Source organism: Fusarium solani (genome assembly GCF_023522795.1).
Source record: "Fusarium solani strain SB1 chromosome Unknown bctg00000013, whole genome shotgun sequence".
In the NCBI taxonomy this organism is placed as follows: Eukaryota; Fungi; Ascomycota; class Sordariomycetes; order Hypocreales; family Nectriaceae; genus Fusarium; species Fusarium solani.
In genome coordinates this window covers 1625310-1651169 of record NW_027072145.1, presented here as the reverse complement: position 1 = coordinate 1651169, position 25860 = coordinate 1625310, and the positions used below count along the sequence as shown (strand labels likewise).

Below are 25860 nucleotides of genomic sequence, written 5' to 3'. Positions count from 1 at the left end.
TTGATTGATAAGATAACGCGGGCCCTCACATGGCATGGTTTGGTTGGTGGAGAACAAGGCTCCTAGCGCGTTGCTCGTTTCTCACAGTGAGAGAAAAAATATTGCGCAAACCCCTGACGACAGGATCAAGCCCGACCTCAATTTGTCACTGTGAAGAAAGCGACTGTAACGACGATGGCGCTAGTCGACTCGTAATGTGGGTGTGGTGGTGGTAAAAGGGACTCGGAGTTGGGTGTGCCGATACCATCCTCACCCTCCCTGATCCAGGAGCGGAGAGGAACTGCGTCGATGATATTCAAGGTCAATCACGTTATGAGACAAAGATAATCGATGTTTGGATTGTGTTCTATTGACTGGGACCATCTATAGAAGCCTAAATCTACAGTGCAGGACAATTCTACCTGGTCCTACCTATGCTAACTTATCCTCCGTATAACTTTGCATCACAGTAGCAGCCGATCAGTGATGCATATTCACGTCCTCGATGCCCAGAATAACAATCCAGTTTGCCAATGAAATCACAGCAAGCGTCCACAGCGGCAACCCAACGAAGTTGTTGCTCAGTCCCCAGCCGAGAATTGCGCCACCCATCGTCGGTCCAATGATCCGGGCAGCGCTTGACGTACTCTGAGCCATGCCGTGTACAGTTCCTAGAGTATCGGGTGTCGGTGCACAATCGTTCACCAGCATCACAGTCGCTGGGTTGACGAATGTACGAGACAAGACCTGCATCGACAACACGGCCGATAGGCACGTCCACACAAGGGCCGAGTTGCTCGCAGGCAGCAAGACCAGGTAGGGTACCAGGACATAGGCTACGATTCCAAGCGGTAGAAAGTAGCGGTACGAGTTCTTGACCCCCAGGCGGCCAATGAGCCTTGGATAGATGAACAACTGTAGTGGTATGCCGATCATGCCAATTGTGGTGTTGGCGAATCCCATCTTCTTGCTCGAGAGCCCAAGACCACCACCGAATCGGAACGGGAGGTGGAAATCGTGTCCGTCCGCTTGGGGTGCTGGAAGAAGACTAAAGAACATGGAGTTGAATGATGAAACGTGTAGTGACTGGAGGAAGCGCTGCGCCATGTTGAGGCAGACCTTCCTGGTCAATATAGCGCGGAAGGACGACTTTTGTTTGGGCTCCGGCTCATGCTCCGGTACCCCCTCGATTTCGTCTTCCAGAAGACGTGAGGTTTGCGTTGGCAAATAGTCATCTTGGATAGCCTCATTTTCGTAGCCCGACTTCTTGCGTCTCATGATCGCAGCCATGATTGACTTTCCCAGCGCGCGGCCGAGATCCCGCCGACGGCGCAGTTGCGGATGTGTCTCATCGAGGCCCAAGATAATCCCAAGTGCTGCTGCTCCAAGGGTGATGGCGAAAAACAAGTTGGGGAGGGCGTAAGGAAAGTTCCTCATCCACTGGACACCATCTACTCCTCCAAAGAAGGAGCCTGGGCCGAAGAGGCTCGACAAGGCATGAATTGGGTCTGCGAGGAAACCGCTTAGAAGCGGCCCAATGATGACACCAACGTTGAAGCACATGGGGAGAAGGAGAAAGGCGCGAGCTTGGTGACTGTGAATCATCAGCACAGGATCTTGCCGCCGGTTGTTCTCATCATCGACACCTACCGCTTGTCGACAACAATCTCAGATACCATAGTCCTTAGGACACCAACATTCCCGTTTAATGCACCGGCCAAGCACCGAAAGAAGAAGGCCGTGTGCAAAGACTTTGCGAATCCCATCCCCAGGGCCGATATGGCCGTACCAGAGAGTCCGATGAGCAACACACGCTTGCGCCCAAGTCGAGGGTCGTCAGCAGCACGTCCCCACCACATAGACGTGAGGCATTGTGCAGCGGCAAAAGCAGCAGTGAGGTAACCAGCTTGCCTGGCAATCTCAGAGGCGTCCAGGCTCGGGTCAAACCATCGCAGCTGGTAGAAGAGGTACGACGTCAGGGACCGCTCGCTGATGGGCTCTGCCAAGCGGGCGAAGAGGATGACGGCCAGCTGACCCTTCTTGGGAATTGAGGCCCATGAGATATCCTGATCGCTCACTGGGGGAGCCGGGAGAGTCACGTACTGCGCCGGCGGGTCCTGCTGGAGAAGGGGCGTCTCTTCCGATGTCGCCCTTCGCTCGTCGGGCTTGTTGGCACTTGAGTGGTTCCTGGTCGCCGAGCCCATTGGATCGATCAGACAATTCGCAGGAGTTGGAATAGAAGAAACAAAGTTGTCTGCGGGGGAAAAAATGTAAGAGATGGTGAGCAATGCAGAGCCGGGATGAACTTGAGTAGACGTGGGTGGGTGGGGGTGCCCGCAATATATCCACTCCTAACGAGTGCGTGCACTACTACGTATTAGCGAGGGAACCCATCCATGGCCTCAGAAAAAATCCCTCCCCTCCACTTCACACCAAGCTGGTTAATTGCGCGTCTACAGACCAGAATGAAGCTCTGAGAACCAATCCCGGCAGCTTGGCAGCAGCCATGCGAGAGTATCGCACCGTTTACAGACGCCTTCGGCCAGGATCAGCTCACAGACAAGGGAACTACCTTGCCAAAGGAGCCCCGTTGCTGCAAGTTCAGAGGCACGATTGTGGATCGTCCTACTCCGCAAGTAGGAAGGTTGTGTCTCACACCGGCCCGCTTCCTACCTACCGACCGGCGTCGTGGCGACCTTGATCTCATCAGATAAGATATAAATCTGCCATCGCCGCCTCGACGACAACTTCAGTAGCAACGTCCTCCCACGACTTCTTTCACTTCTTTCTCCTCCCCATCCCCCTCCTCCTTGCTGCTTGGCCGGTCCCCAACCTCGCAACTCTGTCACCATGGCTACCGAGAAAGCCAACCCTGACCCCCAGGAGGTCGTTGACAATGCGGTCGTGACGCCCCAACGCTCCGCGTCTGAGGACAAGGAGAAGGGCGTCATGGACGTCACTTGCCCTCTTCCCGATGAGCCCGAGAAACCTGGCGAGTTCCCGTTGTCTTGGAAGATCACTGCTCTTGTCTGCGGCCTGATGCTATCCTGGGGCTCGTCCTTCTCGGAAAATACCCTTGGGCCTCTGAAGAAGACTCTCATCAGGGAATTAGACATCACCAACGCTCAGGTAGGTAGTTATATGTGCCATCTGTGTCCTGAAACTATCCTAAACTGACACTTTCTCCTCAGTATGGCGCCATTTCTTCGGCCACCTCATTGGTAAACAGCATTCTTCCCATTTTGGGTGGATATGGTCTCGATCACTATGGTGTTGAGTGGTAAAGAACTTTGCTCCTATTAGGCATCACAGGGTTGCAATATCGATCTTCTACTGACAGACATACTTGCTCACGATTAGGGGTTCGTTGGTCTGCTCAGTCGCCATCTTCCTAGGCGCCGTCGTTTCAGCGGCTAGTTCCAACCAAGACTCTTTCGGCCTCGTCATGGGGGGTCGAATTATCATGGGCTTTGGTAGTACCGTCATTGAGACTTGTACATCCAAGGTTAGTCCAACTGCACATGCATCATGACACACCGCGCAACTGATGCTAACACCCGTCATGCAGATCCTGGCTCATTGGTTCCAACATCGTGGACTTGGTCTCGTGTATGGCCTTGACTTGTCTATTGGTAAGTTTTGTGAGATCAGCAACGAAGGAAGCATTCCGTAGTGTATGCCTGCTGACCGTTACTTCTCTTGGTAGGTAAACTCATTGTTCTCGCCGCCAAGGCCTCAGCTGTCCCCATGAGGGATGCCTCAAGTTTCTGGGGCCGGGCACTGTGGATTCCAGCCATCATTTGCTTCCTAAACCTGCTGCAGAACATCTTCTACGTTTGGTGGGTGCGAAGCCGACCGGAATGGACCCAGATGCCCACTGGTCAGCGAAAGGCCAAAGAGGAGGCAAGGTCCCGTGCAGCTCTAGGACAGGGCCAAGTTGTCATGAACAATGACACTGTGGGCAATGTCACCAAACGCACTGGTTGGACATCCAATCTCCCCAACTGGAGAACACTGTCTCGCGTGCCACGATTCTTCTGGCTGGTTGTTTGCACTCAGATTCTCCAGGCGGTACGGTTGGCAGCTTTAACGGCCTCAACGCCGACATCATCACCCAGACCCGAGGATCAACTGAACAGCTGACTGGATACACATCAGCGCTGCAGCAAGTTATTCCTGTTGTCTGCGCTCCCATGATCGGTACTTTCTTCGACTTCTTCGGCTACAGAATGACGTTTGTGAGTGTCACATCGGTCATCTGGATCTTGGTTTACTGCCTCATTGGTTTTACCAAGGTCAACGCTCTTGGTGCCATGATCATCGCCTCCGTGGCATCGACAATGAATGCCCTTCCCTTTCTAGCATCCATTCCCCTCATGGTTCCAAGCCAGCTTGAACTGGGTCTTGTTTTTGGCATATGGAAGGCTTTCAACAACAGCGGTAGTGTTATAGTTGATATGATTGCTGGCCGGCTACAGGACCTCACCCCAGGGCAAACCTATGAGCGCGTCGTCGGCTTCTTCGTGGCTGTCAAGGGACTGGAGTTTTGCCTGGGACTCTTCTATGGCGTCCTCGATAGAAGGTATGTTGCCGAGAAACTGAAATAGGGTTTACTAGCAAACACTTACTAATGAGTTCCTCTGTAGATATCTTGCGGGTATTCTTACGATGAGTGAGAAGAAGCGGTTGGTGGTTGAAAAGGCAGGCGAACTCGGAGCACCTGTCGGACGGAAACCCGCCAAGCCTTTCACGTTTGTTGGCACTGTGCTCCTATGCAGCATGATCATTATCTCTTAGGTCTTGTTTATCCGTTACTCGATTTAAGAGGCAGGTTGAGGGTTAGCCGATTCTAGGGCCGTGGCTTTGTTCTGTAGAGCCGATTGAAGATTGTGGACGATCTCGAATGCCTTTGGGCGTTGCTCGGGCTCGAAATTGAGCATGTTAGCGACCATGCCTAAGATTGACGCGAGAAGTGCTCGAGAGCTCTCCAGATAGTCGTTGGTTTGATCTTCCACCATCACTAGAGTTGTGGCGATACTGTCCGGCGTCTTTCTTCCGTCATGGAAGGAAGTCCTCGGGATGTGAGGCATTTCATCGGTGGCTTGGGGTCGCTCCTCATAACTCGCCCGTTTGAAGAGCTCGATTCTAGGGTGTCCGAAAACTACCCATAGCAACGCTTCACCGCAAACGCAGCCTAAAGACCAGATATAAACTGCCTGCGTGATGCCTGGAACTTCAGAAGGGGTCTTGTCCGTGGATGCCTCGCCCCCGCCGCGTAGTTTCCGGATATCCTGCCAGAGGTTCTATTCCAGTAGGGCCTTGCATAAGGGTGATGAATTAACACTTATCGTACACCATGTTTCCATGGCTATCCCAATTAATTATCTCTTCCTTTCCAGCTTTCTCACGCTCGAAGTGGCTGAGTCCAAAGTCGGCGAGCTTGAAGTGAATATCATACGATTCCCCAGATGTGCGACTTGCGACAAGAATATTGCTGGGCTTGATATCTTGATGCCATCTGAAGACTCATGGGTTAGTCGGCTTGTACCCTCATGTCTATCAACATTCTCTTACCCCCATATCCGTTCGCTATCCTGGACAGGGATTTGGTGAAGAAACGACAAAGCCTCTGCCAGCGCCGAAAAGGCGGCCCAAAAGCCATGGACATCTTTTTCAGTTACTCGAGCCGAGGTTGACTTCCAATACTGCTCGAGATCCCCTCGATCCATATACTCCAGGATGATGCTCTACGTCGGTGGGCAGCTGATGCCGCCGTAGAATTCAATGAGACCGGAAGGTCGGTGGTTGGCAGCTTGAAGATGCGCGAATTCCCTCATCTCGGCCTCAAAGAAGACCTCGGAGCTGATAGTGTTGAATGTTTTCAAGGCATACACTTTGCCGCTGGCACTGCTCTCGCGGTTGATCTGGCTCTACTCATGACGGATCAGCCACCTTGCAAGTTTCATGGTCGAACAACTAAAAAGGGGTTAGCATTAGTACCGACTTCTTCTCCTGTGGCACTTTGCTGAGGCTCGAAGTCCGGATGAAAGCGGACCTTTTCGAGGACTGCACAACAGCCCTCACTAACATACATTCGCTCAGAGATTGGGAAGATTTCCTGTGGCGAAACTTCAAAAAGATAACTCTCGTTCCTGAGCCAAGTTCGAGGCACACAGAATGCCCACTGAAGCTGTTGAAATGACCTCCAAAGTCCATCATCATTGCGTGGAAAATACTTCGGGCGAGTCTTGAAAGGGAGGCTGGAGTCAGAAAGGGAGACATGGGGGAGAAACACCCTGATGAGGGCTCCTCGATTCAAGATCAGAAGCATGAGAAAGATTCCCTGTCGTTTACCTACCGATATGCGGTCGCTATTGATACTGCTAGAGTGACCGGGGGTAACCGCGGCGATGAGTTTCTCGGTAACGGCAGGAGTCTTGTGATAGAAGGACTCAAGAGCCGGACTGTCGACGAACCAGACTTCGCGAAGTGCGCCGTTGGACTTATACTTAATCCTTTGAAGAAGTAAACCGATGACCCAGTCTTGTAGCTGATCTTGAAAGTCTGGGTCGCTGGGAAGCAGTAGTTCTGGGATGCGGGAAAGGAGAGATTGGTGATCGCTATCAGCTTCAGCGTCAGGCTTGGTGTCTTTGAACTTGGACAACTCGCAGAGCCTCCAATCTCAGGATATGAATGCGTCCATAGAGAAAATTCTGATGTTGAAGAAGGCTGCAGCGCCGAATCTCGACAGAAAAGCCAAGCCGGCAGAGATGCGATGATACCGCAGTTAGCTCCTCTAAGAGGGCGAATTTGACCGCCTCAGTCAAATCCCCAATGTTTTGCAGAGCCGACTTAACGGGACTATTAGATCCGATGTCGTCAAGTGAAACCTTGTCCAGTCTTCGTCTGGCCAAGCTGATTCTGAGTGGCGTGGCCACTCTGAGATAGCTGGTGAGAGGATAAAGCCTGCTGTAGTCATCGAAATACTGCTCAGCCTTCTCGTATTCACCGATCATAACGTGTGCGTCCCCTAGAGCTATGAAAAGGGAGGTGAAGCCGATTGAATGGAACTGGGATTTTCTCTGCCAGAACCAATCAATATTTCCATGGGCGATCGCATCCTTGGGCTCTCCAATGCTGATTTTCCTCTCCACGTCTTGAGACACGAGAAACTGGCATGTAGATATTGGGCAGAATTCGGCGGGGGAGCTTTGGGATAGGCTGCCTCCAATGAAACTTCGCTTGCGAATGACTTTGTCAACGGCAATTCCGACATGGCATGGCTGAGCTCCATATGCCTGCACCTGCTCAGCCCATGCATCCGCCGAAAATTCCGGAGACAAGCTTTGTAGATCGTTGCTAAATAGAGCAAGATCAAGAACCTTGCAGTCGGAGGCAAATGAAGACTCAGAGAGGTTCTTGAGACATGTTACCCAAGTTGCTCTCTGGTTTCGACCCGGAACTAACAGTGCATTTTAAGCGAGGACAGCAAGAAGCCTTTGACGCGGATTCCTGGGGGGACCAGAAGGGGCGGAGGGGTTGTTGACAGAGTCAAGATCCTTAATCCACGTTACCCGGTTTACTCCCCTATCCAGTGTATCTGTCGCAGAGACTTCGCAAAGAAGGCCATTACTGGTAGGACGATCGAAGCCAGCCTCGAAGAGACAGAAGTTGGAGGAGATGCCGTTAATCAGGGAGAAGAAAGATAGTTGGTAGAGGCGGTCACTAATCCAGATTGCGGTCAGAATGGTTCAGGACGTCACGTCTGAAAGGGCGTGTTTGAGGGAACTTCATATGCGATCAGGTAAATACCACTAGCATGGACAGTTTCCTAGAAGATCTCTCTAGGGTTGGCATAATCACGTTGACGAGTACTTCCTTCACTGCATGGGCGACTCAATCTTGAAGGGAAAAGGTGAATGGGTCTGGAAGAGCGTCCGCTACCAGGCGTGTGATCTCAGTGCCAAGCAAGGCTCTGGCTTTTCCCCCAGCAAGGGCATCACTTCCAGCCCTGAATGGCTGGATATTGAGAGTCGCAAGTACTGACAGAAGTCATCCGATTGTATTTTGAGAATGCCCTGGCGACGAAGTCGCACAAGGTCTCGTTTCGGGATAGTATAGGAGTCAAATGAGGCGAAGATAAGTTTCGAGAAGTCGGTGAGATATGATTACATGTGCTCTTCGGAAGAACATGTACCGAAGTCTTCACCCGCTCGAACCCAACGAAAATGGTTCGACAGGTGATGAGGCCTCAACAGAAGGAAAGAGAGTAGACGACGAGATGGGACCATGCCCAGCATGAAAACAAGCTGAATAGTATCTTCAGCAAGCCCAAAATGATGTAGAGTGGTCCGCAACGCTTCATGTGTTGACTGAGCCACACTGCTTGGATGGAGACAAAGATCCTGTCTAATACTCAAGGTAGGAAATCAAAGCCAGAACGGGCATCTGGGAAATCTGAGAGCTGAAAGAGAGAGGGCTTTTACCTTCCCCAACTCCTCTCCTTGGCAACCAGAGCCAACCCAGGACTGCGTACAATGAGCACCCTGCACATGTTGGCTCCTTTCAACGAGGACGGAAGAGGGTGCCAACATCATGAAGTTTGCACGTATGACAGCCACTTCATGCAGGCTGACCACCTCTGCGATTGAGGTCCCCGAGAGGAGAAGTCATTAGATGAGCAATGCAGGCTTACCACCACCCAGAACGACAACTCCAAGGCCGACATTCGCCACAGCAATCCCGCTCAAAGACTTGAGTTCGTTTGACGTTCCACTCCTTCCAAGAACTCCTCTCTGTTCGGCAAACAAATCCATAGATAACCTCTACCTTTTCTCCGGCACCGCAGATCATAGTCGAGTACTCGATCATCATCAACAATGTCAGAATCAAAGCGCGCGATTCTATTCGATCGTGTCTACCAGTCTACGATTTATACAACTGATGACTCGCAGCACTTTAAAGCGCATCAGTCGTCCCTTCTAACCTCAAGACTGCTGCCCATCGCAGACCTGCGTGAAGGTAACATCATCGAAAGCAATAGTAAGTTGATCAAACTCCCCATAACAAGTTATACTGAACGACAGCTCAGTCTCGGCCACAATTTCACCACCGCTCGACCAGGTCTGGGTGTCTGACATCCAAGAGCTGATTTCATAAAGGTCGACCGAAGGAAGAGATTGCTCTCCAACCTTGGGTTGAATAGTGCACGAAAAACCAGCACCGCCGTTAACCCACGAAGCTGCGTGGTAGAAGTAGGTCAATCTGTAGTTGCCATCAAGGTTATTCAAGGTCTGCGCAAAGTTGGCGCTCCCAAAGCCGTTAAAGAGGTTGACGATCCTAGTACGCCGTGTCAGCAGACAGCTCCTCTCTGTGCTTGGAAATCGATTAAACGTACCAGGCATGGCTGCCGGAATTTGGGTTGTTGGTGGTTGTGGAGCCACTGCCCGTCCAGGGAGCACCGTTGTTGTCGTCGAAGCTTGGGTTTACAACAACCTGAGTCTCCACGCATGACGGCGCTTCGGACGTCGTCGAAGTCTCCAGAGTAGTAGATGAAGTCTCGGACAGGGTTTGGGATGAAGTCTCTGTAGTAGTCGTCGATAATGTCTCCGCCAGAGTGGTAGTCGTCTCAGACAAAGACCTCGATGAGGTTTCGGCAAGGCTCGTAGATGAGGTTTCCACCGTGGCCACGGACGAGGTCTCAGTGAGACTCGTGACGGTAGTGGGTCGACAAGGACCGGCATTAGCGCCAAGGACGCCGATGGCGACGACGGCCAAGGTGAAGAGGGAATAGCGAGCCATTCCGGAAAGGTAACGATGTAAAAAGTCGAAAGTAACTAAAACGAGTGAAAGTGGCCAGAGACAGCTAAGAGAAGCAAGTGTGGCAGGTTGCGAAGATGGAAATTTTTATAATTTCGTTGTTGACGCGAAGCCTTCGCCTTATATCAAACGGTTCCCTGAAGAGAGCTAGCTATGTCGAAAATAGCTAGCGTGCGCTGAAACTATTGCTCACTAGTGCGTACCAAGACCAATAGTTTGGAGGGCGAAATTAGTTACCAGGATAGCAGCACTAACCGAACCAATAGTAGAACAAAATGGATGGCATACGATTTCCAGGTCCCTTTTTCCATTATTCCGAGCTCAGCACGCTCCCTGTCAAGCTTTTGATGAAGCCACCCAGGCCCTTAAAACGGAGGGAGCATGGCCAGCTTTCTTCATGATCGGCCAACTCACGGCATAGGTCTATCTGCAGGGCGCAACAGTGAGTGCTACCACACGCATATACAATTTAAACTTGTTCCTACACAAGTCCGTGGCCACAACCGGTTCCGTGGCTAACGACCCAGCAGATCCTTCTAGGAGTTGTAGAAGAGGTTAAGAATTGTTAGCAACAAAACTGCCCAACCGAAGACTTGCAGTTTCGCAACGTCAGCGATTCTGGGTGGTTTTGTTCTAAATCAGAGGCAGGCTTTGTAAAAGGAATTGGTGTATTCTCACATGGTGATTATCCCGGATCGGGCATGCGTTGAAGCTATCAGGGCATGATTAGGAAAAAGAGACAAAGGGAAAGATTACAACTGATGGTGAAACAAAGAGATGATAAGAAACGAAGCGTTCCTATTATATCTCGAATACTTGACCATTAGCAGACTATAGTGCATTAAGCTCAAGGTCACGAGTCGCACCTCGGTTAAACTAAATTTCATCAGATTACATTTCGACCCCTCTCAAGGACTTCCCTATGCAGCGGCAAATAGATAGATTAGATTAAGAACGTTCTATCTCACGCTTGGCGCCTTTTGCCCGCTGGATCCCCGCCACCATGTAGAGACGCTTGAAATGACGAGAGAGAGAATACTAGGACTCTATCCAACTCACCACGTAGGCGTCTTTGAGAGCCTTCTTCCCACAGGCGTCGTCGAAGGGCATGATCTCACCATGCAACTCCTCAAAATTCCAGCCCTCCGCCCACTTCTGGGTCGCCTTTGCATTCGCGGAAAGCCCAAGTAACTCTCCAAGTAAGCTTGCCCAGCCGTTGAAGCGGCCTTCGAGCTCCTCAGAGTGCATGAGCTTTGGGTTGGAAAAACTCTTGTCGACCTAGATATCCTCTGGAATGAGACTGTCGGACCATGTGATCCTGGCGCTTCTGGGATCACTTGGGTCGGACAGAATCTGACCCAGTCGGAGAAGGCCATTTGGCTGGTAACTGACCGACCGAGTGAATTTCCAAGACTTGGGAGTGTTTGCCATTGTGAATAGGTGGCTGGATGGAACAAGAGACCGAAGTAATTGTCTGCAAAAGGCTTGAAAGGTTTCACTGTGACAAAAGCAAGAGCATGCAGACAGAGTGCAAGTCCCCCACTAACCGGTCAGGATAACCGCCAGCTTGATTTCTCAGACGCATTCTCAGAGCCGACAAATCCCTCGTCGGGGTCTAGCTGATTCCCACTCTCCTCCCTTCCCCTAGACCTCGATGATCTTATCGTTCGTCACGAGAGACAATGCCGTTGAAGAATCTCACCGACATCGAGCTGCTACGCCAAACTGCTCTAATCTTGGGAGACGCCCTTGCCCAGAAGCAGAAGCGTGGAATTAGAGCTGAAGCAATTAGTTGCCAGCTCCACCTTGTTACTCTCCATCTCGATGATCTGGTTGAGACTAGGACGAGAAGAGACTGCTGGGATGAGCTCAAAGGAGTGATTCCGTTAAAATCCGTCAACGATATAATCTCAGATGACGCTTTGCTGGCCGAGAGGAAGGTGGAACTGAACCATGTGAGCTTGAGATCCTCTAGTCATTGAACTGTCTTCAAATTCGACTACTATGAAAACAGGCTTGACTCATTGATATATCTTTTTGGCTCCAGATGGCTGGGTGAAGACTATAGCATGGACAACATTTCACTTTTCTGCCACCAGGGAGCCCACGAGGGCTTCCTCAAGATCAACAAGAGGAAGCCATTCGTGACAATCACTCGGGGGAAACCGCAAATGCCATCCCAAGAAGATTACGAGAGACGAAGACAAGAGCAGGATGGCGCACAACACCATCATCCCCAGATGCTCAGATTGGCTATTCTGCTGATGGAACTCATGCTTGGAGATCGCTTAGCGGCAATTTATGGGTCTAGCGGGAGACTCGAAGCTGCTCGACATGACTCTCACCCCAACTCTCTCTGGAAGTTTGCCCAGAATCTGCTTCAAGAGTGCCAGAAACGGTACTCTCCGAGACCTTGTATACTAAAGATAGCGGAGAGGTGCATTCAACGTGAGCCGTACCTGTGCCTTCCTGGAACGGATGCCGAGTTTGATAGCTACTCGGATCCCGACTTGCTCGACCAGATTCATCACCATATTATCGCGCCGTTGGAAAAGCATGTCCTCGAGGAAGCAAGATATGATCCCAAATGCACTGATCACACTACTATCGGTTCACTCACAGGTGAGGAACCTGAAGATCCCATCGTTTCGCCTGAGCCGCTATCGCCTTCTATCTTCCGAGGGCTCCGTGCGGAATCTTTCACGTCCTTCGATTATGCACAAAGGACACTGTCCAAGGGCGATGACGAGGGAGTAAAATACAAGTTAGAGGATTTTGCAGGGTCACAGCCTCAGCAGGAGTCTGCTATGTAAGTTATCAACGATGTAACCTCCAAGAGACTTGGGACGCGTATGCTAACATCTCCACTGAAAGAATCGGTTGGAAAGATTGGCTTGAATCCCTGCAAGATATGCGCGAAAATCTCGAGAGGTAACATTCGACGCGGATTCCGCTGGAAGAGATTGACAAAGAAAACCTCGTCAAGATTGCTATTATTGACTCTGGTGGTACCGAGAGTGTCAAGGAGCGATGCCAAGACGGTGTCATATTCGCCGGCTGGAAAGACTTTGTCGACGAAGGGAATGAGACCTTGATCGACGGCGGCGAACATTGAACCTACATGGCAGACCTTCTCATCCGGACTACCAAGTTTGGTAAGATTTTTGTCGCCCGTGTGTTCAAAGGCACAAAAGGAGGTAGGCCTACACCAAAGGCAGTTGCCGAAGTACGTCTCACTGAGATCCTCGAGAACTTGTTGTGAATCACAATCCAGAGCTGACATGATTGGAATTTCCTTAGGCAATTCAACACGCGGTCGATGACTGGAAAGTTGATATCATCAGCATGTCCTTCAGTCTGGAAAACGAACCACAAATTGTCAGAGGAGCCATCGACCACGCAGAAAGCCAAAAAGATGCTTCTATTCGCGGCTGCCTCGAACAATAAGCACAATGGAGAAGTAGACATTGGATTCCCTGCTTCGCTCTCCTCTCGTGTCATCTGCATCAATGCGCATGGTCATGGAGACAGGCGATGCGACTTTAGCCCTGTGGATAAACCTGGTCGACCAAATTTTGCCTTTCTTGGAGAGGGGATTAGAGCCATGGGAAAAGATGGAAACGACGTCCTGAGGCAAGGCACATCGTGCTCTACTCCAGTAGCATCTGGTGTTGCTAGCATTGTGCTGGACTATAGTGTCTGACTCAAATCTGGTTCCATGAGCGGATGTTGGGCTGGGGGAAGTAATCGCCTGAAGGATATCAATGTTATGAAGCGGGTGTTTCTTGACTGCATGACACATGATAGGCGCCCAGGGTCTTACAATGCTGTTAAGTCTTTTAAAATGTTTGGGTTTGACAAAGATGAGGAGGCTATGTCGAGGACACTTGCGGAGCTCGTTGTAAGAAAGTACCAGGGTGAACCTCTCGGTTAGGTAGTGTTGGACCTCGGACCCTTTAGCACCGCCACGTCGTAACGTGGCCTGAATAACAATGCAATCGACGCCAGAACAATTGTTGATTTTCATGATGCTTCTCATGAAAGGGGCGCTAGTCACAGGATCAAAGAACACAAGCTATAACACAAGCCACCAGAGCACACCAGTTCCATAATCAACACCGCGATGCGGCAGTCGTCAAGATGGAAGCAGCGTGTCCATCGAGAGAATCAATTCTACCATGCGTGGACAAAGAACGATAACAAATAGTGGGCGAAGAGCAACAATGGGGCAAACTTTGGTCTCACATTGCCTTGCAGGAGACAAGAACACGGAATTGCGAGGCTGCGAGGGCTGCTGATTCCATTGCTCGTTGATCTTGATGATGAGGTCCGCGACTTGGAGGGCGTCGTTGGATCCGTGACGTCGCGTGGGGCAACCCGTAGCCCCGCCCGCGGCAAAAGTTCGGTACATTCATGACGGGAGTAGCACCAAATTACTTATTTCCTGCTATGAAGTCAAAAAAAAAAAAAGAAAAAAAAAAGAAAGAAAAAAAAGGTTCTGAAACAGCATAGCAAAAGAGGCAGGGCCTACAGGAATTTCATCACCTTGTTATGATTGATCAGTGCATGTGGATTACAGGAGTAACTTACGGTACTGTATGTGGATGGCAGGAGAAATGCCTCAGCGAATCAGAGTGGGACTCATGGTGACCCACCACAGTGAGTGGAACAGCTGGGACACGATGATTCCTTCAAGACATGACAGACGCGTCGATCGTGATCAAGAGCGCTTTCTCGCGATGAGCACTATTTCATGTGTAAATGAACTGGGAGAGAGAGAGAAGAAGTGTTGCTCTGAGTAACCTTACCAGCGCAAATGAATTAACACAATTGCGGCTTACGAGCAAACATAGTATAGCCATCCAAAGGTACATATTTTCCGCTACGCACACAGCGCTTCACCCAAAAGCAAAGCTCAAAAAGCGTTTCTCTCTAGATTAATCTGGTTTCATAATCATAGCTCACTGTTTTCCTTTACGCACGCGCCTTGAACGGTATGGCTGAGGATCCGAGGTTTGCTCACGGCTATAGGGTAAAGCTAACCTGTGTTGTTGCTTCCGGACATCAAAAGAGGTTATGTCAAATACGCATCTTCTCATAGCTCCCTCTCCATAGTATAAGAAGCACGGATAGCAGTCAGTAGTCGTCAATTGAGAATGAGGCGATAGGCTCACTCTTAAACTTACTCGTGCTCACAACTCGATTTTTCGCACCAGCTCAATGGTGTTTTTTTCTCACACAAGCCACGAGTCAGGAAGCTCAGCAATCGTTCCGCGCCCCCACATGTACACGTGACTACGCGTAACACGGTGATTTGTGCTGCTTCATGGGAACGACGCGTCTTTATTTTTGTTTCTAACGTTTCCACCAGGAGGCACCTATCTTGGCTGCAATTGGTCATGCTTTCGCTTTACTGTTTCTGGCCTAGCCTACTGTTTCGCAAACCATCATCCTGCCGGATGTAAGATCCTAATAAGGAAAATTAACTGGAATACCGGGCTTTAACTGCCGAGACTATTTTAAGTTCAGTTTTAAGCGATAAACTTAAACCTCAACATCTAACTCGGCTTATGAATGCGAGTTTTTCAACCTCATTCTACTACCAAAAGCTAGATCAGGGCACGATGATGGAAACAGCACTTATTATGTGTACTATCTTAAATAAACGAAATTCTATCAAATGGTCGGTTGCCACCAGCTGCCATGCCCGAGATCCTGACTCGCTCGTGCAAGGAGCAAAGGCGAGTTATCATGTTGGAATTGTAGAACCTGTGCCTGGGGAATAAAACACATTGACCTAGACCCTCAGCTCAACCCTCAGTGGGAGTTCAAGTGACATGACCTGTCTTCTGGGGCCTCATAGGCACGCCTCGAGCACGCAAAGGCATGGGGATTATGCATGCCAGCCCTTCATGAGACCCCGAGCTGTCTTCATCACCTAGCCACCAGGGTTCGTCTGCAGACTACCACTTGGGTTCCAGGGGAACTTTGGAATCTGAATCTCCCCGACAAAGCTGCTTAAGTCGGGTGCGGCTTTGTTCATATCGTATGCACAGGTCGGCTGCTTCGCCCCGAACGTCTTGGCATCGGTGACGATGGAATGCTCGTTGTAGGAAAGCCGGGCTTGATGAATGGTGCGCCGAGACACGTCGCCGGCAAAGTAGTTTTGTGGTGCAATGAACATCGATGATACAGCTGTCGTCATCACCGTGTTTGGTAGATCGGCCGTGTTGGGGAGATGGTGCATGCCTAGGTTGAAGTACCTCAAAAAGGGGAAAGGAAAAAAAGAGTTAGCTGTGCTGTGACAACTATAGTGGCGTAAATACTTACAGAACGATGTCCTCTTGGTCGAGACTCTCCCCGTTGAAGAACTCGTCAAAGTTCACGGCTGGGTGATGCGGATCGTGGCTGTTGAAGGCGTATGCACTCTTTGGTTCGGTGTCGTGGTGCTGAAGGGCGTAGAGGTTATGATTGGCCCAGTTGGCGGATTGACCGAGGGCTGAGGATGACTGAACCGTCAGGTGGGCAGTACTACCGCTGTCTGTAGACATCCTCCGTTAGCAATGTTAGGGCGCGTGTGTGAGGGAGGGTGGCACACTTGGGAAAATGTGGTAACCGGGTGCCTCTCCAAAACTATTCAGCTTATCCTTATTGACAACGGCGTATGCAGCAGCTCCGTTCTTGGCCCAGGTAATTTTGCTGTCGTCTTCGCTGGTGATGTAGGAGCGGTTGACCTTCATGGTGTTGATAGGCTGACCATCAGACCACGGGTAGCTGATGATGGTCAATACCTTGCTTGTAGAGGGGACGGAGGGGATCATACACTTGGGTAGTTGGCACAAACTCAGTTTTCAACAGACTGTTTTTTCTGCCCTTGATGTCCAGATCGAGCTTGAAATTGATGACATGGTCATGCATAGACCCTGACAAGTTGTCGTGAATATGAAAGCCATAATCACCGTCTCCTGACCAAAAGGCACCCTGAATATAGCCCGAGGCCCGAACCGTGACGGCGATGGAGCCGTCGTAGTGGAAAGAATACTCGAAGAGATAGTCGTAGTTCCCTACCGTCGAGACGCTACGGATAGTAAAAACAATGTTTTTACTCGCAGACACATGGGTTGATGTTAAATGACGCTGAATAGGAAAGCCAGTGTCGTATTCAAAGAGGCACAGACTGTTGGGGTGCACATGAGTAGTTTCGCTGATGTAAAACGTCGTGTTGAGATAGGTGGCATGGGACGGGCAGTCGAAACCGTCGACCAGGTTCCATTGGCTGGTGCCAATGCCGTATGAGGAATCGAGATATGCTGATGAGGCATGTAGCGGGTCCTGCGAAGCGTAGTGCGCAAGCGCCTCCTGGAGACCAAGCTCATAGATCAGACGCTCGCCCTTGTATCGGATATCGTGAAGCTGCAACCCCGTCTCCTTTTGGTTGGAGACGAAGAAGCTGAAGTCCACTGTTTCGCCTTGTTAGCCGCGTGTATGCAAGATAACGACATCAAATGCACCTACTCCATTCAACGTAGTTCTGCTCTCTGTCGACCCCGAACCGTGGGCCCTCTGGCTGTACAGAAATGGGAGGGTACAGATGATCACGCGGCAGCTTCTCGCCTTGCTGGTCAGTAGAGGTCCATGATCCATCCACGTTTGGTCCTGGTCTTCTAGTCAAGGTCTCGACGCCTTTGCGAAAGGCGGCAGTGGTTGGCCAATAGTTGCCGTCGTAGTACCAGCCAACTACCTTCCACTTGGAAGGATCTCGGCCCGTTATATCGGCTTTGAATTGCAAAGAAGTTGGTAATATGGTCTCGGAAAAGAATTCGCCGGTGTGAGCAGAGTAGAACTCGTTCCACTGGTAGATCCTGTCGCCGCTATGAGTCAGAGGATCACTACCTGCAATCAACAGTTTGTCGTCATCTGCGCCGGTTGCGGTCTATTTATGCCATCAGCTAACAGCTTCTTGGATGCACGTAGGGAAGATGTACTAACACCGTTGAGAAGTTGCTTGGTGATGTCTTGAATTTCAGCTCCGACCTTCAGATTGAAAGCAGCGATGGCATCACCATCAGCGTTGTACACGTTGATTCGGCCGCGGCCAGATGTGAATATGTAGTTGAGCTCCTCGTACCGGGTCGAGCCCTTCTTGACGGGCAGAGGGCCAACCATGTACTCCTGAATGTAGGGTTGCAGCTGCGAGTTAAACTGCAAGGTTGCTCTCGCATACCGGGCTGGAGCAGGGCCGCGTCCCTCGAGATATGCCAATGCATCGGTCTTGTTCGGCTGCAACAGGTCCAGAGTCACAATGACGTTGTCCCAACTACATACCATCAGTTGAAAGGCATCGGCATAGTGATATATAAGAAGTAGGGATAAGTCACTGGGGAGGTCATTTCAGGGGTAATGCGAAAAGACAAAACTTACGAGGTCGAGTTAACTACAGCAGTCAGGTTGAGTTCCTTCTGCTGATGGAGGTAAGCAGTAACTTGAGCATATTCATGATCTGTGAGACCCTGGAAGATGTTCTTGCTTGGCGCCGTAATGGTGACTTCTTTACCGGAGCTGCATCCCTGGCGCTTCGAAGGACGACGGAGGGAATGTGGCCGTGCTGCTGGGCCAGGGATGGATGGGCGAGCCAAGACCCCGCTCAGGAAAGTCAGCAGACAGAGCCTCAAGCAAACGATGAGAAGCATGGCTGCTCGTGTTTGGATACATGCGTGAATACACCAGGCCGTGGACGCGATGGGATGGTATGGGCAACCTAAAATAGAGGAGTACGGGCAGACGACGGGTTTCGGACTCTGAAGACCGGCTTCCATAGGGATTCTTTTCCGTACTACCTGCCGCAACACGGGAAGCGCGGCACGGTACGGCGCGGAAGGGGCGGCGACAAGGAGAATCGAGGATACCATGTAAACTGATACGTCACGTCAGCCAGCCACCTACACAACCAAGTGCATCAACTAGGCACGGAAGCTACCTTCCCGCGCATTAGAGAGTGGAGCAAGCGGAAAAAACATGGTCTCAACGCACTAAACCGGGAAAAAGAGTCGAGGCGGCAGATCGAAATCAGATCATCCGATCGACAACACATGGCACTTACCGAAAGCCCAACACAGGGGCCATTTGCAAGGTCCACTTAGGGATGGGTCGCCTTGGAAATGAGTCTGCAGGACTTGAACCCACCCCTGCGAGCATCTGGGATCGACACAGACGCGCATCTAGTGAGTATCATCGGGTGGGGGGTGGCACTGCTCGTTTCCCTCGCGAAAGTCAGAAAAAAGCAGCACAATCTGTGATATTCAAATCGCGCCCTACTAGACGGGCTGCATGACCGCCAAGGGGGCCTGAGATGAGGTAGAGGGGCCAGCATTATGATCTGTTGAGAGTAAATGTTGATCTTTTACCGCACGGGGTGGATTATATGGCACCACCACTTTGCCACTGATTCTAGCTTGTACCAAATCTTCAGGCGCCTAGCTCGAGCAATCACGCTCTAATTATCTTGTACGGTGCAGGCTGTAAATCGTACTCGCCCTGGAACAAAAGCAGGGAAGCTTCAAGGGGCATCTTAGACGAGCCGTCCTGCACAGTACAATCATTCCTCCACAGGTAACTGGTAATCTGACTTCTGACTATTCTGACAATGTTTCTCCCTCTTCTTCTTCTCTTTCCTCCTTCTTCTTTTCCACAGCCAGTTTTTCGTACAGAGCAGCAAAAGTCGAGGCCTCAGGCCCCTTTTCCAAAAGCTTTCGCGGAGGTCCAAACTCTTGCAGCTCGCCTGCATCAAGAACAGCTACCATGTCGAAGTCATCCAGAGCCGACTCAAGCTTATGAACAATGGCAATTACTGTGCGATTCTCAAACCGCTCACGCAGGACACGCCGGACGAGCTCATCGACGTGCGAGTCCACGCTGGTTACGGTGTTAGTATCTGGTGCATGAATAGGGGGTAGATGGAGGGCGTGACACTGTACCTGCTTGTGGCTTCATCAAGAACGACGACGGGCGATGGGCGTAGGATGGCGCGCGCAATGCAAAATAGCTGCCTTTGGCCATGTGAGAGGTGTAGCTCCTCGATGAGCACATCAAGCCCGCCCTTTTCGACTACAATGTCCCACAGGTCTACAGCTCTCAGTGCATCTTCAATTGCAGCATCCGTGAGTCCGGAAGAAGGGTCCGCATTCAAACGTACGCTGCCTCCCTCGATGAGGAACGCATCTTGCGGCACAGCGACTAGCCGGGTGCGAACTTGCTCACGGGGCAGCGTGCTAATGTCAAGCTCGTCTATAGTTATGCGGCCACCGTGGAGGTCTACCATGCGGAAAAGGCATGAGACCATGGAACTCTTACCACTGCGAGGGCATATGGGTTAGCTAGAGAGGCCTGACAAGAGGAACATATTGGAACGGCCTTACCTTCCAGTCCGTCCGCAGATGCCAATTTTTTGCCCTGCCTCGATCGACATGGATATGTTCTTCAGGACATGTTCGGACTGCCTGCAAAAGGACGGGTTAGCAAGTGAACGTATGATGGGGATAACGCGCTGATGTACCTGTATCCGGCCGAGACATTGTCGAACACAATGGCTCCCTTAGACGGCCACATGGGCGGCGGTTGTTCCTTTTCCTGCGGTTCGTGCTCCGAAGCGGTGTGGGATGTGAAGGATTTGATCCTAGAGATTGCGCCAATTTGCGTCTCTAAGTTTGTCCAGAAGGTCATCAATAGCTTGAGATGCTGGCTAAACTGGATGATGTTGACTAGGGCTACTCCGATTAGTCCTGTCGGGAGTACGCCTCTGAGCTGGGTAACAAGGACCATGACCAGCACAGCGATGAAGGCCACAAACATGTCGAGGACAAAGGTCAGCCACCGCTGGACCGCGTAGAGAAGATAGAAGGGCTTCTGCGACCGGTCCAGCAACTCGTGGTGCTTCTTCTCAAGGGCACCGCGCCACCCAAACGCGCGCAGCGTTACCAGTCCAGTGACGGACTCGGTGAACAGGGCGTAGAGCGGGCTCTTTGCCTCAAGATCCATAAACCGGAGCTGGCGAGATGTCCGTAGGTACGTGTGCTGGACCACCCACAGCGCCGCGAACAAAAAGGGGAATGCGACGGCCGTATAATACGAACCAGCGGCGATCAGTGCCATCTCGGCGATGCACAGCACGAACGTAGCAAAGGTGTTGAGCGCCGAGAGGGGCAAGTCCATGTCGATGAGCTGGAGATCTTGGCTGAAGCGGTTGATGGTGACGCCAGCGTCGGTCGCGGCGAAGAAGGACATTGGCGCGTTGAGCACTGTCTTGAGCAGGCTCTGGTGGAAGTTGTTACCCGACAGCGGTACCATGGTGACGATCATCTGCCAGGTGCTCACGACTAGGAAGATAATGGCCAGTCCACCAAGCATGGCGTAGATGCCTAGGTAGTAGCCGAGCCGTGTAAATGGGTCCTTGGCATTGGCGGCTGCCCACCAGTTGAGCCAGATGGTGGGGAAGGATTGGCTGAAGATGAAGGCGCAGATGGCGGCGACAAAGATCAAGGTTGGGATCCAGCCAATGGCGCGGATGTAGTATGTGTAGATCGCCACGTCCCCAGTGCGACGGCCGGCCTCGTCTTCGAGGTCCTCGAGATGGGCTTCTTCCGAATTCACCAGGGCACGAGCCGATGCCTCGGTAGGAGCAGCAGCCGCATCGGAGGCTTGCTCATATGTCCAGTCTGCCGAGGATACAAGGGAGCGAGACACGTAGCCGCCAGACTCGGTCAGCTTGTCCAAGTTCCCCTGCTCGCAGCCTATGCCGGTTCCATCGAGACTAAGGATGTGATCTGCGTAGGGAATTCGCGTACCGCGTGAAGAGGCGATGATGACGGTTGCCTTGAGCTGCCGCAGGATGCCATGAGTGCCAAGGAGATTGTGGAATACGGCATTCTCAGTGTGCGCATCCAATCCGCTGAAGACGTCATCCAGGACAATGACATCTTTCTGCGCGTACACAGCTCTTGCCAGACTGATTCTTTGACTCTGGCCTCCGCTGAGAACAATGCCCTTGCTTCCTATCGTGGTGAGATCTCTCCTGGGGAGTTGGGAGAGATCTTCTCTCAAGGCGCAAGCGTCCAGCACCTGCTGGTACCAGCGCTCATCTGCTGGTGAGAAAGCGATGATGCTATCTCGCACGGTACCGTTCATGTGCCACGGGGTCTGGTCGCAGTAGGCAATTTCGGAGCTCGATACTTGGACGGACCCGGCCATGATACCAACCTCTCCAAGGAATGCCTTGAGAAGAGTTGATTTGCCACTGCCGACCGGCCCAACGAGAAGCGTGAACTTGCCCAGGGGGACTTGGACATCGATGCCGCTCAAGATGGGCTTTTTGGCGGTGTCGTATCCAAAAGAGCCAGCCTTGACGATGACAGCGTTGCCATTCAAAGAACCATTTGAAATTGCATCTTTCAGTAGCTTGGGATCTTCTTCGGGTGAAGAACAGTTCTTCTCGGGTTCACTGCCTGAAGACCTGGAGCCCAAGGAGTCGTCGCTTTCGATGCTATCCTGGATGACTCTATCGTCGACGCGGACGTCTGTGCTGAGGAAAGACTGGATGCGCACAAAGCTTCCGATGGACCCCATCAGAGAGGACAATGACGTAACAAACGAGGTCAGAGGATCCTGCAGGAGTGCAAACAGAGACAAAGACGTAAACATGCGGTTTGTGTCCAAGTTACTGCCTCCCCCCGCGACTGGGCAAGCACGCTGTACGCCGTGAAGGTTAGGATGGGGGCGAAGATAGGAGCAAGGTAGGCTACAGGTGTCACGGTTAGCGAGGTTTCTTGGCAGCTGAGCTCATGGCATGTGAAGCCATTGCAGGTACTCACCCAAGACCATATTCCAGATCAACAACCTGCGGAATTTGCCCGAGATGTGCATCTCCTCGTTTCGCATTGCCTGAATACGTGTGCCGAGCACGTCGGTCAGGCCGCACATTTTGACGCCCTTCATGGCCCCCAGCATCTGAGAGGTTGCGGCGATTCTCTTTTCGATGGCCTCGAGCCACATAGCTTGGCGAGCCATGACGAAGCTGACGGCAATAACAGACCCGATGATGGAGACTGAATTCGTGCCGAGTTAGCACATTGATCATTCTAATCCCAGCTTGTACTTACAGATTGCGGCTCCGACAGGAATGAGGCACACAACGCCGAGCTGACGTTCCAACAGGTAGACTGCAACGGCAATCTCGACCAAGTTGGCCCAGACGTCGTGAGCGGTGCGCCATCCCGTGTCAATCCTCTCAATATCAGCGCTCATCAGTGTCAGAGCTGCGGTAGGGTCGGCAGCCGTGATGTCGATATCCGTAGCCTTGTCATACAGCATCGTGATGAGCTGACCGCGTGCCATGGTGATGGCGCGATAGGTCAGGTGCTGGTACTGACCAGTCGTCACCTGTGATGTCAAGCGTCAGTGAGATGCTGCTATGGCTCGTTTGTAGGGAAGAACGTACTCCTATGCCGACGTAGACAATGAACCAGGCGCCTATGAGACCGTAACCCTGGTTCATGTCATCAGAGTCGCTATCCTTCTCGGCCCACGCCAGTGTCGTTGAGATGAGGAAGGGCTGGCAAAAGGTAAAGCCGATGAAGCACAGCCGCGGGAAAATGATGGACAGGATAGGCCCCTTCAGTGTCCCGAGAACGGCCAAGATCAAACCTCGGCCCTCTTTTTTAGATGCTATGCGACTGTTAGTATCGTGCAGTGCTGGAGGTAGGACGACAAACATTTAGCCCAGGCATTCTGTAACAGCCCCTGCAGATATGATGACTTGAAGTGCTTTGCGAGAGGGAACAGAGACTCAATCTCCAACTTTTTTGAATAGCCAGCGCGGAACAGAGGGAGCTGCCACCAAAAGACCCATTGGGAGAAGACGCCGCTCGTCACCTCGGGAGGCAATGCGCGGTACTGGGGACGTAAGAATCCGCGCTTCTCGATCGCCTCGACAACGAGCATGGCAATCTTTATCACCGTCGCGACAAGGGCGGCAATGGCCGGGGACCGATTGTAGCCCTGGAGCCATAGTGTTCGGGTTCGCGTCGCGTCAAAGAGGACCGAGAAGAGTAGGAAGAGGTTGAGCACCGTCGATGGCCGATACGAGTAGACATGCTCGACATAGGACAGACCCAACAGGCCAATGGATGCGACAAACGATAAGGCGGCAGTTGGTAGAGAGGCTTTGGTGATGACGGCTGAAGATTGCGTCAATAAGACGAGAAAGCCGATTTGCGATGCGATGAGGAAAAGGCACAAGATCTAACAATTGTTAGAATATGGGTCACGAGAAACATCAGAGAAGTCGACTTGCAAGTTTGCAGTACAGCCAGTAGCTGCTTTCAACCTTTACCGTGTTCTTGCGCAGGAGGTAGACAGCTCGACATGGAGCTGCGAGGAGCAACAAGGCATTGATTGGCACAACAAGTATCGACTCTTCAAAGAGCAGCGTGAGGTCGAAACCGCCTCTGCAGCCAGCCGCATGTGGCCCGAAAGAGTTGTCGTCGCACAACGCTGAGGCCATGGCGGTCGCGGATGGGACTTGTTTCCCAACCTGCCCAGAGACCCGAGGGCAATGAGCGCAATTGAACGTTCAACGGAGCTGCAAACGGACAGACGGCCATCTGTATCCTCCCTCGAGGAAAGCAAAGTGGCCGAAGGAACACTCAAAAAAAAAAAAAAAAAAAAAGAAGGGAAAAAAAGACACGTCAGACATGGTTCGGACATGGTCCAGACAGACAGGATATTGTGTGTGGAGTGGCCCGCTTGGCGCGACATGATATGAGCAAGGCGGGTCGAAAAGAGCGCCGCACTAAAATTGTACAGTTCCAGTAGTTATGGGGAGATCAATGGCGATTCATTCTGATCAGATAGTTATGGGGCCGGGACGGGCCGGGACGGGCCGGAAAAGGCACGACAGATCACATTAACTCAGCTCGACGTCCAACTGCCGTGCCAAGACATGGTACCAGCTAGGCTAATGCGGGATGTTGGAGGTTGTGGACTCATGTGGCGCGTCTTATCCTTGTTTTATGTCGATCTTGGTAGTATCGCTAGATCCGTCATCTGCGCAGGGGTTGACCAACGGGTGAAGAGAGCTGGGAAAAAACCTGGATGGCCACGAGGTGGTGAAGGAAACATGAGACAGCAAATCAACACTCTATAGATACCGGCGAAAAGAGAACCAGACATTTGATTTGAAAGTGTGAGAGAGACGATAGTGATAGTTTGATAGAATAATAAAATAATCACTCATGTGAATGTGTTGTTGTTTCTCATGTTAGCCATTTAGTTTGCCCCTGGTTCGGCTATCAAGTCCATCCTTGTGTGCCGCCTTCACCAAGCGCAAGCGACTTGGTAATATCTCAAGATTTTTTTTCTATGACTGCGTGATGGCGTGCTATCCAAAGGGCTGTGTGGAGCTATTTTTTTCCCTCCTTGGTGCTGATGCGTGACTGAGTCAGTTTCGCGAGTGAAAGACCTGGACAAACCAAGAATTTGACGGGGCGTCCCACAAAGACTCGTATTTCTCGCCCCCGGCCTCATACCCCTGTGTTACCCCTGTCTTCTGTGAATTATTGGATCGTGGCCTCCCATACGCTGCTACGTGCATACGAATGCTACACTTTCGGCTGATCCCCGCCACCATCCCGAGAAGAGAGTAAGATCGTCATGGCCCAGGCGCCTGGTGTTGGTTGTCTGGTCTTGTCAGGAATAACCGAGAGAGGCACAGACGCTCAGGGACCAAAATGGACTGGAAAAACTCAGCCATGTCATATTTCTCTCTACCCTAGCATTCGGTCACCATTTAAAAAGAAATCTCATAGTAGTAATAAAAGCCCTAGATCTTGTCCGGTTTTATTCCCGCTTAAGTAGTTATCATCATGTTAGGCCTATTACCGTATAAGGGTATGTCTGATTACCTAGTCTAGTGTTTTCTTGTTTGTCCATGGCCAAGACTGCGCATTTCGCCAACCAACATGATGTGGGGCAGTATCGATTATTTCTGAACACCGAGGATTCCGCGGCGTT

General features: G+C 51.4%; 9 protein-coding genes across 9 annotated transcripts; 2 read left to right on the top strand and 7 right to left on the bottom strand.

Annotated features, from left to right (window-relative positions):
- Positions 1-459: 459 nt before the first annotated feature.
- MRS44_017394 (uncharacterized protein) lies at positions 460-2183 on the bottom strand (the record flags this gene model as incomplete). The annotated part of the gene is made up of 2 exons (XM_046279094.2): positions 460-1573; positions 1630-2183. 2 exons carry the CDS (start codon positions 2181-2183, stop codon positions 460-462), a joined length of 1668 nt encoding a protein of 555 aa, XP_046124932.2.
- Positions 2184-2829: 646 nt separating this feature from the next.
- On the top strand, positions 2830-4776 carry MRS44_017393 (uncharacterized protein; the record flags this gene model as incomplete). The annotated part of the gene is made up of 7 exons (XM_046282841.2): positions 2830-3108; positions 3171-3259; positions 3340-3484; positions 3548-3611; positions 3686-4050; positions 4098-4561; positions 4626-4776. The coding sequence occupies 7 exons, from the start codon at positions 2830-2832 to the stop codon at positions 4774-4776; spliced, it is 1557 nt and encodes a 518-aa protein (XP_046124933.2).
- Positions 4777-4799: 23 nt separating this feature from the next.
- MRS44_017392 (uncharacterized protein) lies at positions 4800-5708 on the bottom strand (the record flags this gene model as incomplete). Its single annotated transcript, XM_065617792.1, has 3 exons — positions 4800-5282; positions 5335-5497; positions 5554-5708. 3 exons carry the CDS (start codon positions 5706-5708, stop codon positions 4800-4802), a joined length of 801 nt encoding a protein of 266 aa, XP_065473864.1.
- Positions 5709-5726: 18 nt separating this feature from the next.
- On the bottom strand, positions 5727-8533 carry MRS44_017391 (uncharacterized protein; the record flags this gene model as incomplete). Its single annotated transcript, XM_065617791.1, has 5 exons — positions 5727-5909; positions 5984-6634; positions 6762-7441; positions 7484-7704; positions 8466-8533. 5 exons carry the CDS (start codon positions 8531-8533, stop codon positions 5727-5729), a joined length of 1803 nt encoding a protein of 600 aa, XP_065473863.1.
- Positions 8534-8966: 433 nt separating this feature from the next.
- On the bottom strand, positions 8967-9780 carry MRS44_017390 (uncharacterized protein; the record flags this gene model as incomplete). Its single annotated transcript, XM_046279756.2, has 2 exons — positions 8967-9318; positions 9377-9780. 2 exons carry the CDS (start codon positions 9778-9780, stop codon positions 8967-8969), a joined length of 756 nt encoding a protein of 251 aa, XP_046124934.2.
- Positions 9781-10629: 849 nt separating this feature from the next.
- On the bottom strand, positions 10630-11229 carry MRS44_017389 (uncharacterized protein; the record flags this gene model as incomplete). The annotated part of the gene is made up of 3 exons (XM_065617790.1): positions 10630-10674; positions 10858-11076; positions 11191-11229. 3 exons carry the CDS (start codon positions 11227-11229, stop codon positions 10630-10632), a joined length of 303 nt encoding a protein of 100 aa, XP_065473862.1.
- Positions 11230-11480: 251 nt separating this feature from the next.
- On the top strand, positions 11481-12913 carry MRS44_017388 (uncharacterized protein; the record flags this gene model as incomplete). Its single annotated transcript, XM_046274285.2, has 4 exons — positions 11481-11753; positions 11898-12607; positions 12708-12729; positions 12785-12913. 4 exons carry the CDS (start codon positions 11481-11483, stop codon positions 12911-12913), a joined length of 1134 nt encoding a protein of 377 aa, XP_046124935.2.
- Positions 12914-15736: 2823 nt separating this feature from the next.
- MRS44_017387 (uncharacterized protein) lies at positions 15737-18488 on the bottom strand (the record flags this gene model as incomplete). Its single annotated transcript, XM_046282842.2, has 7 exons — positions 15737-16061; positions 16129-16339; positions 16397-16572; positions 16622-17258; positions 17314-17731; positions 17788-18115; positions 18220-18488. The coding sequence occupies 7 exons, from the start codon at positions 18486-18488 to the stop codon at positions 15737-15739; spliced, it is 2364 nt and encodes a 787-aa protein (XP_046124936.2).
- Positions 18489-19430: 942 nt separating this feature from the next.
- On the bottom strand, positions 19431-24352 carry MRS44_017386 (uncharacterized protein; the record flags this gene model as incomplete). The annotated part of the gene is made up of 10 exons (XM_065617789.1): positions 19431-19710; positions 19773-20150; positions 20214-20294; positions 20351-22455; positions 22512-22588; positions 22662-22895; positions 22950-23229; positions 23288-23514; positions 23562-24090; positions 24182-24352. The coding sequence occupies 10 exons, from the start codon at positions 24350-24352 to the stop codon at positions 19431-19433; spliced, it is 4362 nt and encodes a 1453-aa protein (XP_065473861.1).
- Between the last annotated feature and the right edge of the window lie 1508 nt (positions 24353-25860).